The following is a 12,703-nucleotide window of genomic DNA, read 5'->3' as shown; positions in this document are numbered from 1 at the left end:
TGATGAAACAGAGGGTGGCATGGGTGGGCCAGAGGGTGGCATGAGTAGTCAGAGAGTGGCAGTGGTGACAGAGAGTGGCAAACACCAAAAAAAAATCCGCAAATTCGCGAGAATTCGCGGATTTTGCGGATTGCGAGTTCGCAAATCCGCAAAATTCGCGAACGCGAGATTCGCAAAATTCGCCCATGCTTACAGTCTGAACTTAATTCTGTATTGCTCAGTGGTTAAGCCAAACCCATCATTGAGAGCACTCTTCGGGACTGTGTAATAATCAGTATCCTCTTCTCTAACAATGAGGAGCTTGTCCCTATCCTTGTCTGCAAAAGATAGCCACAAGATAGCTGTCCACTGCTTGAGGGACCCTCTGTACTTAACAGGTCCTCTTTAGTGCAGTTATCCATTTGTGGATGTCATCCCCACTCTGGTAGGGAGGGACTATCTTGCTTAAGTTCCTATGGTCATGAGTATGTTCTATACCTCTAGGGACATTGTTGCTGCCACCATGGGGCTCTAGCCACAACCTTCTGGAAGCTCTCTGGAGCTCTAGGGATTCCCTGTCTAAGGCCAATTTTTCCCTCTTGTTGGACTTGGCCCTCTTGGCAGGGTCATCCCTGAACTTTTTGCCTTCCTCCAATATTCTCTCTGACCTGTTTTTGTTGGTTTAATGACTCTGGGCACTTTACCACTGCTGACCAGTGCTAAAGTGCATATGCTCTCCCTGTATAAAGTGTAACTGTGATTGATTTCCATGATTGGTTAATTGGATTTACTGTCAGTCCCCAGTAAAGTGCACCAGGAGTGCCAGGGCTTGTAAATGCCAATACTGCTAGTGGGCCTGCAGCGCTGGTTGCGCCACCCACAGAAGCAGCCTGTTAAAATGTATCTAGGGTCTGCGATTGCAGAACCTGCGTGCAGTCTGGTACTGTCATGCTGGCTGGGCAAGTGCCCCCATTTGCCAGCCTCTAAACCTTCCCTTAACTTCATATTAGTCACCCCTATGGTAGGCCCTAGGGCAGGGTGCATTGTAAGTGTAAGGAAGGACAAGCCCTGATGTGTGTGGCATGTCCTAATAGTGAATTACAGCCAAATTCGTTTTTCACTATTGTAAGACTGCCTGCTCCCTTTAGGCCAGATGGGCTGCTGGAATTATTACACTCTATAATCCCAGCAGGCTCAGCGAACATGGTAGAGAGTCATGTTTAGTATGCCTGAACTCAGAATAATAAAATACATCTTTTAGTAAAGTTTATTTTAATATCCTGTGTTTGCAAATGCTACTTTTAGAAAGTTAGCATTTGCTTGCCTAACCATTTCAGCCCGCCTCTGCTTGGATGTGTATCTGACTGTCTGGGTTGTGTGAGTGACAGGGCTGGGGGATGACAGGTGGTGAATGCAAGGATTACACCTTAGTGGGAGGTAGGAGTGCCCCTGGACTCTTAATCAGGCTGTGCTCTGCCACCACAATGCTGGCTCCACCCCCTGGGGAGCGACTGATGACTCAGCCTGCACCTGGCCCAGGAAGGGCGAAGCACTATCAACAAGGTACTCCTGGCTGCCCCTGTCCACACAATGCTGGCTCCACCTCTTGTGGAGCGTCTGATGTGCCTGCCCCTCACACTGAAAGCAGAAGCCAGATTGCACCCAACAAAGTGCTCAGAGACTGAATGAAGTTATGCAGAGGCCCCCCCTGGCCTGTAAGAACAAAGAAAATGGTGTATAAAAGTAGGAGCCCTGCTCCTTGTAAATTAGAATCCTGTTTCCCACAAAGAACCTCGGCCCGAATAGAAGAAGAAGACGCTGGAAGGACTGGCCTGCTGCTTGCCTTGCTGAGGAAGGAGAGGAGAAGACTTTTCTAAAAGACTTTGCTGACTTGTGCTTGAAACTTTTCTCCAAGGGCTTGATTGAGCTTGCCCCCTGAACTGAACCCCAGGACCAGTGGGTTCTCCTGTGCTTGGGCTCGTCTGCTATCTGAGGCCGAATATTTCCTCCCGCCGGAGGTGAAGTCTGCCCCCTCTCGCCCCCTCCTAGGGCCGTGGTACCCGGGAGCCACCTGCCCTCTTGCCCTTGAGAGCCTCGCTCCACTCGGAGTCGCTCTCTGCCCCAGGGCTAAGGCCGGCCGCTCCTCTACCCCTGCCTGCTCACGGAGCGCCTGAGCGCGATTTCAGCCCCTCCCGCCGGAATCCCGGGGACGCGAGCTATCTGTAGCCTGGACGGCCGCCCGTGCATTTCCTTTGCACCCGGCCGCCCCGCTGGGCTCTGCCCCCCAGGAGAGGCCGCGCCGCACTGAGAAGGGAGCCCCCTCGCTGTACTATCGGTACTGAGGGCCCCCGTGCTGCGTGTCACCCCCGGAGATCCTCTGCTTTCAGAAGAGATCCCCCTGCACTGCCTGGACCGAGTCGCGCTGCTCGGGTCGACTCGGCCCCCAACACACGAAAAGAAACGCTCCTAAAGGAATCCTCGGGCTAGGGGCCAAAACATTGTTATTTCCCCTTCATCGCACCGGCCGCACCCGCCTCTGTGGAACCGTGAGTACGAGTGAGAGCCCTCAACCTAGCGCACCGGCCCTCCCAGTTCCCCGCCTCCCTACCTGACTGCACTGCAAGCCGCACTGCCGAGCCGGCTCGTGTCTAGCTCTGTCCCCGAGCCGGTGGGAAGAGCCGTACGCGGCGTCGGCGTGCTCACGCCGGATGCGTGAGCCGCGGTAGGGGCCGGGTCAGTTTCCTCACGGAGAGCGAGGGAAGCGCTGCAAAGCGCACCAGAGGCCCAGGGCGAGTCTGAGATCCCCCGAACTGGGGCGAAGAGGTGCTTTGGAAGCATCTGAAATTAAGGGAACTATAAAGAAGTGATTTTATAAGAAAACCCCTTGGAAAATAAATTGAACTGAAAAAGAACCATTTAAACTGCAACAGAAGAAAAGCTTGCCTATTTACAACCTGTGGGCTTACAGAAACGTTATTAGTCTTGTGATAAGTCATACCTGAGTATATATATATTTTTAACATAAAGAGATCGTATTTTTACATATACTTACAGCCTGGTGTCCATTTGTGGGGGGATTGGTACATGTTACTGTGTGTGTTATTACAAATGCTTAACTAACTAACGCCTGAAGAATAGCCTTGGCTGCTCACGCCACGCACCTAGAGGGTGAGCAAGGGTAATTCTAAGGGGTCATCCTTCGCCCTGACTTAGAGGAGAGGGTCCCTGCTTGTCACAAGTGAAAACTTGCGCCAACCAGAGACCCCCAATTCTAACACCTCTTGATTCTGAGTTTGGTCCTCTCATACTCAAGTAACTGATACTTCTCATAAGAGGAGTCCCTTTTATGAGAAGCAGAGGCCCCTACAGAAGTACCAGAATGATTAGATTACTGAGACGGCAATCTTGATCTTCTTGGTATACTGTTAACTCTCCCTGGTGGAGTAAAGAGAGGGCCACTGGGGCCTTCTCCCCCACCTGATGGAAGAATTGCATTGTCCAGGGTAGAATCATCTTCATCCTCCTGGTCAGCATTTGAGTCCAGGTCATAGGTTTCACTTCCTGGTCTGTCATCATCTCCTGTCCCACCCAACTTGCCTGCCTCATCAAACCCTGGGGTGTTTCTGAGGTCATCTAAAAGCAAAGACTCTGAGATGTTGGGTGCTTGCATGTCTCCCTGGGTGCGTGCATGTCTCCCTGTCTTCAGTTCCCTAGATGTGCACATATTTCTCAATTCCTGAAATAAGAAATGGTCATACTTAGTTGGCAAGGAGCCACAGGCTTCTGGCCTTAAAGACATACTAGATGTATGCAGTGTAGGCACCTACCTAACCTAGTGGGAGCTAAACTCTCTGAGTTGTAGAAAAGTTGTGCTAGACCCTTGGCTACCCAACTCCAATTTTAGTAGAATTTACTTATTCTAGTCTTGATTTATATGTACCTAATACCTTTAGTGGTTTTCAGTTAATCACTCAATGAGATGTATCTGGTAAAACAATAGCAAGCTTAAATCCCAACCACTGCACACCAATGTGACAAGTTGGCCTGGTATATGCTGACCACTAATTAAAGTGGGCACCTTGCACCAGTCTAAACAACCCTTATTGATGATTAGGTCAAACACAACCTTTATTGAAAGCTATCCTAGTGGTAGCTATGGAGAGCTTCCTGCAGGCTAAGTCTCGAAGCAATGTAAAGCAGCTTGTTTTACCAGATCAGACCCTCCTGAATGACCAAATGAAAGGCAAACCACACAAGAGATATATCAATCAATCAATCAATCATGGGCATTTGTATAGCGCGCTACTCACCCGGGAGGGTCTCAAGGCGCTGGGGGGGAGGGGTCCGCTACTGCTCGAAGAGCCAGGTCTTGAGGAGCTTCCTGAAGGAGAGATGATCCTGGGTCAGCCGGAGGTGGATCGGGAGGGAGTTCCATGTCTTGGCTGCCAGGTAGGAGAAGGATCTTCCCCCGGCGGTGGCTTTGCGGATGCGTGGTACGGCGGCGAGGGCGAGGCTGGTCGATCGTAGCTGGCGGGTGGGTGCGTAGAAGGTCAGGCGGTTGTTGAGGTACTTGGGGCCCAGGTTGTGGAGTGCCTTGTGTGCGTGGGTGAGGAGCTTAAATGTGATCCTCTTGCTGACGGGGAGCCAGTGCAGGTCTCTCAGATGGCCGGAGATGTGGCTGTGTCGGGGGATGTCCAGGACGAGTCGTGCGAAGGCGTTCTGGATGCGCTGGAGTCTTTTCTGAAGTTTGGCTGTGGTTCCGGCGTAGAGGGTGTTTCCGTAGTCCAGTCGGCTGGTGACGAGTGCCTGGGTGACCGTCTTCCTGGTTTCGGTGGGGATCCAACGGAAGATCTTACGAATCATGCGCAGGGTGTTGAAGCATGATGACGAGACGGCGTTGACTTGTCAAATATATGAATTTATTACTAAACACTCTCTACTAACCTCTTTATGATATTAGAGCACAACGCACGCAATATTAAATCACTAGAACGACAGTAAAAAGCACAATACACAGCTGGCTCTAGGGGGAGACCAAACCATATACTAAGAAAGTGGTATAACAACCACAGCTTAACTAGACTCAGTGACTAGAGCACATAGAATTGCTGGGACCCCCAGGAACCTCCCAAAGTAGTGACACAGGGGACCCACGGAGGACGGGTTTAGTGTATGAACACAGGCGCAAGCTCTTTAGAATCCATGGGAAAGTAGCGTTGGAATTTTAAAGATTACGGACACTTTCGAGAGGACTTTAAGCAAACCATTTAGAACATAGAAGGTTCTAAGGCCAGCATCCTTGAGAGTACTGAGATACCCGTGTTACCTATCCCAGAGGAGCCGGGTGCATAGGGGTCAAGTGATATCGGAAACCTTCGTAGTTTTCAATGGCATGATGCAGAAAAGTGCTGCAGCTGGAAAGATGAAAAGTGTCCGGTGGAACCCAAGCCTGGATCTGAGGTGAGAAGAACCTGACAGCAGAGGGGACAGAGTCTGGGTCACTTGAGGGTGACCAGGGGCACGATAGACGAAGGCCCACCGATGTCGGGTGCTTCAGGTGAGATGACGCAATGCTTGACTCTGCAGCCACAGGGATCAGGAGATGTCTGTGATTACCAAAGTCTGGAGGTGAGCTGTCCCACAAAGGATGTCAATTGCGGAGAGGTCAGTGTTCGGGTCGAACACCAACAAGCCTTGGCAACTGCAACCCATGTGGGCAGAGGAAATCCTCTTCGGTGAAGACCAGCAAGATCCCGGGTAGCCCGGTGACCCACAGTAGTGGTTCTAGAAGGGAGGAATCATACCTCCCACATCAGTTACTGGTGTGGAGGTATGATTCCAAGTTGTTTGACACCAAACACAACTTGTTTCTAAGCAGCCGTTTTAAAGTTAGCATTTACCGCAAGGTTATAATGCACTTAAATATATATGGTTGGCTGCATCACAAACAACCCCATAAAATAGGTTCAGAAGGCTGCAGAAGGGCTCTGCTCATGCAGGTGCACCCTCTCACATAAAATCCAGCACCCTGCATTCAGGATTGATAAGGCCTGCCATAGGAGTGACTGATAGGTTTATATGTGCAGTGATTTAGAATAGATATAGTGAACCTATATCTAAGTAAGGGGTGCATGCACCACCTTACACAGGCTGTAGTAGCAGACCTGTGGTGTCAGTTTGAATTGTCTCAATACATGCTGCAGCCCCTGAGAGGCTTTTGGGGTACCTATGCCCTGGGTGCATAGTATACCATATACTAGGGACTTATAAGGATACCCCAGAATCCAATCTTGAGTGTACCTAAAGTACATGCAATCAATTTAGAGGAGAAATAAGCCACACTGGGGTCCTGAATAACATGATCCCAGTCAATCTAAGTCGAAAACAGTGATACATCAGCAAAAAGTGGGGGTAACCATAAGAAGCAGGTCCTACTCTCCTACACCTGTGACCTGAGTTGGACTTTCTTAAAATTTTAATCTCCATCACAAAAAGCAGCCCAATTACTCCATATTTCTTTGAATGGTGGGATGATTTAGCAGCAAACAGGCAGACAGGGTCTTGGCACCCTAAAGATAAAAGTGAAACTGGCAGTACCACTTTCTTAAAGACGCAGATGCTAAGGTGAAAATAAACAGCAAATCTCTTCATTTTAGCAGTTGGCTCGTCCACGTACACTTGCCAGCAGACTGTTTTTTTTTTAAAAGGTGTGTCTTTCTGCAACTTAACCCCTTCCTCACGGGGCTTATTCCCCGCGGTTACGGGGGAAGGAGGGGCCGCGCGCAGTGGCGCTTTGCTCGTGACGAGCCCAGCTCGTCATTCTGCACAGTGGAGCTGTGCTCGTCACGACTCCGCCCACTCCAATAGAACCCCCGAGCTCAGCTCATCATGAGCACAGCTCCACTGTGCATCATGACGAGCTGAGCTCGTCATAAGCATGCAAGAGGTTAAACCAACAAGTATGAGTTACCCTTAATTCTACTATATTAGTTTTATACCTTTTCTCTTAGTGTTCCGTAATTATCTTTTTGACAATAATTTTCTATGCTGAAATCCAGGTCATAACAAGGGCAATGATTTGTTAGCAGAATAAGGTACCTCACACAAAACTGACCAAAGAGATATTCTTTTCTTACAAGCAGGTCACTCAAAACAGAAGAAGAAAGTATGGCTGCTTTTTCAAGAATGAAAGCATTGCATCTCTACAAGATTTCTTGCCAGATGCCTAAACGTCTTTATTTTTTGCCAATTTATATATGCGATAGGAATGTGACGGGTGTTAAGTCAATCGTTCCCTGCCCGCCTCCATCGCAATCTTTCTACTTGAACAGTCCTTGGACTTTTTGGCTATATGTGCCGGCATGCTTATATCCTGGAACATAGCCAGTTTGGTCCACCAGGTCTTCCCGTCCAGCTTTGCCAAGCCCTTTTCCTGAAGGATCAAACCTCTCCTTGTGGGAGCCCGTGAATCTTGAGACATCAGTAAGCCGGGTCACAGTAGGAGATGAAACTGCTTTCTGTTTAACAGAGAAAAAATATTTTTTATTAGATTTATACAAATATTAAATAGAAACATTCGGTATTGTTCTAAGAACTATCAAAGCAATGGAATTAACCAAGTTACTATTTCTCCGTATATTTGTCCCTGCAGGGAATTAAGATTTTTCACATAATTTGACTACTTAAATCTCCTCACAAAATTCTGATAAATTTACAATACACCAATTGACTATAGCAGTTGAGTGTTGTGTACTGAAAATAATTTAAAAACCATAGTAAAACAGAGAGAGCATGCATTCCCATAGAAAGAACAAGCTTTCCTTGCACACTAAGCCAGATACCACATTGAAAGGGTAACTAGATTTTCAAAACACAGCAGGGGCATATTTATAAAGTAGTGATGGAGCGTGGCATTATCCTTTCTGGCTTAACACTTTGCTCCACCACTTCTGAAACGCCGGGCTGCACTGTATTTACGACAATACAGTGCAGCCCTGCGTTTCCCCCTACACTGGTGATAATTTCCGCTGCCAAGAGCCAATGCACTTGCACAGTAGTGCAAGGGGGCCTGCGTTGTGGGGAATTATTGTTTATGTACAGGAAGATGTCCCTTCTGGCACATAAACAATCTTAAATGGCGATTTGTAACTTCTATGTGTGCTGCTTTGTTCAGCTCACCTCGAAGTTGCAGCAGGTCAATTATAAAATGATTGTTTATGTGCAGGCAGGGCCAGACTGGCTACCGGGCGTTTTGGTGTGCTGGCAAGCTGGGGGCTGATTTCACTGTGGTGGGGGCTGATTTCGTTGATGGGGACCTGCGTGTGCTTCTAAATAAGCAAAGCAAAACAAATGGTTTTAAGCATATGCAGGTCCCCATCAACGAAATCAGCCCCCAGCTTGGCAGCACACCAAAACACCCGGTAGCCAGACCGGCCCTGTGTGCAGGAAAGGACACCTTCCAGTACATATACACATATACTATCATGCATGGTGTTTTGCTGTTTTAATGTGTGCTGCACAATGCAGCACACATAAAAACAGCAAAAACGAGGTGCAGCGCCAAAATTAATGGATGTTGCCACGAAACGCCCACCGCAACACCCATTACCCACCCCTTTCAAGGTAAGTATAGTGTGAAAGGGTGCCTTACTTACAAGGCAGTGTTAAGCCATGTTAAGTGGCTTAATGCTGCCTTGTACATAAGGCGTATTCCGTATCGCCACCACAACGTTCAAATAATTGACATTCTGGTGGCAATAGGGGCTTGTAAATGGGAAACAGTCAGAACACCATGTCCTCAGCCACTTGTGTTCTGACTATGCAAGTGCTACCAAGCACTTGTCTTAACCACGCATATGCCTTAACCATGTATATACGTGGGTAAGGCAGTGTGCTGTCTAGCTGGTGGAAGCAGCCAAGCAGCTGGAAGGATCGGGAGAGGAAGCAACGCGGTGTGGTAAGTGGAGCTGGGGTTGGGTTTGGCCAGGTAGTTTTTTATGGTTTTGGGGGGTCGGGGTAGTTTTCAGGGCTGGGGGTTCGGGTTCGTTTACAGGGCTGGGGGGTTTGGGGTAGTTTTCAGGGCTAGAGTGGTTCAGGGTAGTTTTCAGAGTTGGGGTGGTTCTGGGTAGTTTTCAGGACTGGGGAGGTTGAGGTAGTTTTCTGGGATGGTGGGTCTGGGTAGTTTTCAGGGCCGGGGGGGTTGGGGTAGTTTTCAGGGCTGGGGCAGTTTACAGGGCTGGGGGGTAATTTTTATGGCGGGGGTGTTTGGGGTATTTTTTAGGGCTGGAGTGGTTTAGGGTAGTTTTCAGGCCTGGGGTGGTTCAGGGTAGTTTTCAGGGCTGGGGTGGTTCAGGGTAGTTTTCAGGGCTGGGAAGGTTGGGTAGTTTTCAGGGATGGTGGGTCTGCGTAATTTTCAGGGCCAGAGGGGTCAGGGTAGTTTTCAGGGCAGGGGTAGTTTACAGGTCTGGGAGTTCATTTTCAGGGCTAGGGGAGGGGTTTGTTTTTTCAGGAGGGAAGGGGTAGTTTTAGGTGTCAGGGCAGGGGCTTGGGGGGGGGCCTTTTAGGGCTTAGCGTGGGGGGCAGGGATCATAAAACTTTTCAGGCCTTAGGGGCAGTGTAAATTTTAAGGCTCAGGTCGTTTTTAGGGCTTAGGGGAGGGCAGGGTAGTTTTTAGGACTGGGGCAGGGTAGTTTCTATGGCTCTGGGTGAGGGAGTTGGTTTTCAGGAGGAATTGGTTAGTTTTAGGACTCAGGGCAGGGGCAGGAGTTGGGAGTTAAGACTTACCTTTCAGGTATTAACCACAGATATGTCTTTACCATACATGCCTTGAAAATGCATAATTCTTTGTAAAGGTATGCGTGGTTAAGGCATATTCGTGGTTAAGACTTGCATTGTTGAGACAGCGTGAAACAGGCATGCATGTTAAACCCATGCGTGGTTCCATCACACAACCCTTGTAAATATGCCGCAGCAGGCTCTAGGTGTAGACGGTAGGACTGTATGTCCGCATTGGCCTAGGAAACATAAGGACTTTAATAAAAGCAGCAGCCAACATAGACAACAAACATTGACAAAGACAAAGGCGCTCACTCACAGGCCCCTAAAGCCACCAGATCATCACTTTTTTTGGCGTTGTGATGGCGGAAGGGCTTTGCCTTATGTACAAGGCAACATTCAGCCACTTGGGGCCAGATGTACAATCCTCACATTTTGCGATTCACAAATTGCGTCACTTTGCGACTCGCAAAATGCAATTTACAACAGTGTCTCAGACACTGTTTGCGATTCTTAATGGGGTCGCAAATTGCATGCCTCATTGATATTCATGAGGCATGTGCAATTTGCGACCCCATTAGGAATGGCCAGCACTCACAGGGATGGTGGCTTGGTGGGGTCTGCATACCACTATGTCTGTGACTGCTTTTTCAATAAAGCTGTTTCTTTTTTAAATGTAGCCCGTTTTCCTTGAAGGAAAATGGGATGCATTTAAAAAGAAAAACTGAAACTTTTCAGTTTCATTTTTTAAGGGCAGACAGTGGTCCCTGGGACCACTGCCTTCTCTTAAAAAATATTTTCGCACCCCATCACAAAGGGTATGGGGTTCCCTGGGGACTCCTTCCCTTTTGCGAGTTGAAGTAGGTGGTAAACTGGTGGTAAACTGAAACTGTTTCGTGGCCACAAATGCCGTCACAAAACAATAGTACATTGGATTGAGACTCGTTATTAGGAAGGGACTCGCAAAATAGCGTTTGTACATGCCAGGACCCTTTTTTGAAGTTGCAAACAGGCCGATCTCCTGTTTGCGACCAGTCGTACATCTGGTCCATCATGTGGCTTAATGCTGCATTGTAAATAAGGCACCCTTTCACGCTATACTTAGGGTGAAAGGGGTGGGAAATGGGTGTTGTGGTGGGTGTTCCCTGGAAACACCAATTGATTTTGATGTTGCTCCATACTTACAAGAGTGGCTTAAATATGGGGCAGTGACAACATTAAAACCAGGGAAAATCTGGCCTTAACAGGGTGCAACGAGAATAAATGCTTTAGTTGTCCTAGTGTTTGCTGTTTTGTATGTGTGCTGCATTGTGCAGCACACATAAAAACAGCAAAACACCATGCATAATGGTTTATGTACAGAAAGGTGTCCTTTCCTGCACATAAACAATCATTTCAAAATTAAGAGTTGCACCTTTATGTGTGCTACATAAAGTAGCACACATATAAGTTACAAATCGCCTTTTAAGATTGGTTATGTGCGGGAAGGGGCACTATCGTGCAAGGGTGCCTGTGTTGGTGCTAGGCAGCTGCAATTAGTACCAGGCAGAGAAAAATGCAGGGCTGCACAGGGTTGTTGAAAATATGGTACAGCCCTGCATTTCAGAGGTGGCGGAGCGCAACGTTAAGCCAAGAAGGCTAACGCTGCGCTCCTTCACTTCTTTGTAAACCTGCATCGTAATGTCAGACCTTGCAAGCTGGAGCAATGCTTACAGTTTTTAAAAAGGTTTTATTACGAATAATTGTAATACAAATAAGACAAAAGGAAGAAAACATGCCTTCCTAATATGATGGCCATAGGGCTGCAATAATAATATTTAAGAAAACTAATAATTACATATAATTTCAATAGAACAATATGGGTGCTTGTTAGCAGGGAGGTGACCTATAAAGGTTAGTGAAACCCTTATTCAGTTTTAATGCACATTACAGGAAACTATGCTATTGGCTTTGACTTACTACAACCTAAATGCACACTCTAAACCCACATGAATGTCTAATAGAAATAAAGGGACAGAGTAAGAAAAGAAAAAAACATTGGCAAAGTAGAGTATCAGACCACTGACCCTGGTTCAGAAGTGCGCTTCTTTAAGGAAGAAGTAGACGTGTAATCAGATGGAATATTGTCACTCACAGTACTACAGAGCCAATGGATGAAGTAGGATGACCTATTGCCCTGTGCTTTATTTTCAAGATTAATTTATTTAATGTTATTACTTTATTTCAAAGATTAATAGATAAAGAGGACTAGCCCAAAACCCTTGCTTGCATTTAAGTAAGGACGAATCTTGTATTGATCAATATTTTTCATTTCTTGAGGCTGCAAAGCACACAATGCTGTCTCTAGGCCAGACCAAAAACGTGAATTGTTGCATACCACAAATGTTTTAGGTGAACTACATAGAAGAAATTAAAAAAAAAGGTCAGCAGTGCAGAGCTTGCACATGTTGTTCAGTTTCTGAAAGCTATGATTAGCCCAAAAAAAGACTAAAGAGATCACAAAATATTCGATGTCAAGCCTTAGGATAGCAAATTCAGTCTGGTTTTCTTTGTTTACTGGGATGTGTAGTCATTCATGTATAGCAGTCGCAGAATGTAAATGATAAAACTATGCCTGGATAAGGAATATGTGTTACAGCAAGCAAATGATGGCCGGAATGCTAACAATGCAAACATTCTCCCCCAGTCAAAAGATCTCAATCAATCAATCAATCAGTGACACTTATATAGCGCGCTACATACCCGTAGGGTCTCAAGGCGCTGGGGGGGGGGGGGGGGGGGGGGGGGGTGCCGCTACTGCTCGAACAGCCAGGTCTTCAGCTTCTTCCTGAAGGAGAGGTGGTCTTGGGTCAGGCGCAGGTCGGGAGGGAGGGAGTTCCAGGTCTTGGCGGCCAGGTAGGAGAAAGACCTTCCTCCTGTAGTCGCTCTTCGGATGCGGGGGACGGCGGCG

General features: G+C 47.5%; 1 protein-coding gene across 1 annotated transcript in view; it reads right to left on the bottom strand.

The window, feature by feature from the left end:
* Positions 1-7,280: 7,280 nt before the first annotated feature.
* Positions 7,281-12,703, bottom strand: part of TPPP (tubulin polymerization promoting protein) — a 284,414-nt gene continuing 278,991 nt past the window's right edge. Inside the window, exon 3 of the mRNA XM_086965307.1 lies at positions 7,281-7,496. Coding sequence (XP_086821433.1) covers positions 7,299-7,496 — 198 coding nt within the window. The 3' untranslated portion in view covers positions 7,281-7,298. The remainder of the gene's footprint in view (positions 7,497-12,703) is intronic.

Source organism: Lissotriton vulgaris, chromosome 4_1 (assembly GCF_964263255.1).
Source record: "Lissotriton vulgaris chromosome 4_1, aLisVul1.2, whole genome shotgun sequence".
In the NCBI taxonomy this organism is placed as follows: Eukaryota; Metazoa; Chordata; class Amphibia; order Caudata; family Salamandridae; genus Lissotriton; species Lissotriton vulgaris.
The sequence above is the reverse complement of the archived record's forward strand: the minus strand, read 5'-3'. Positions and strand labels throughout refer to the sequence as shown.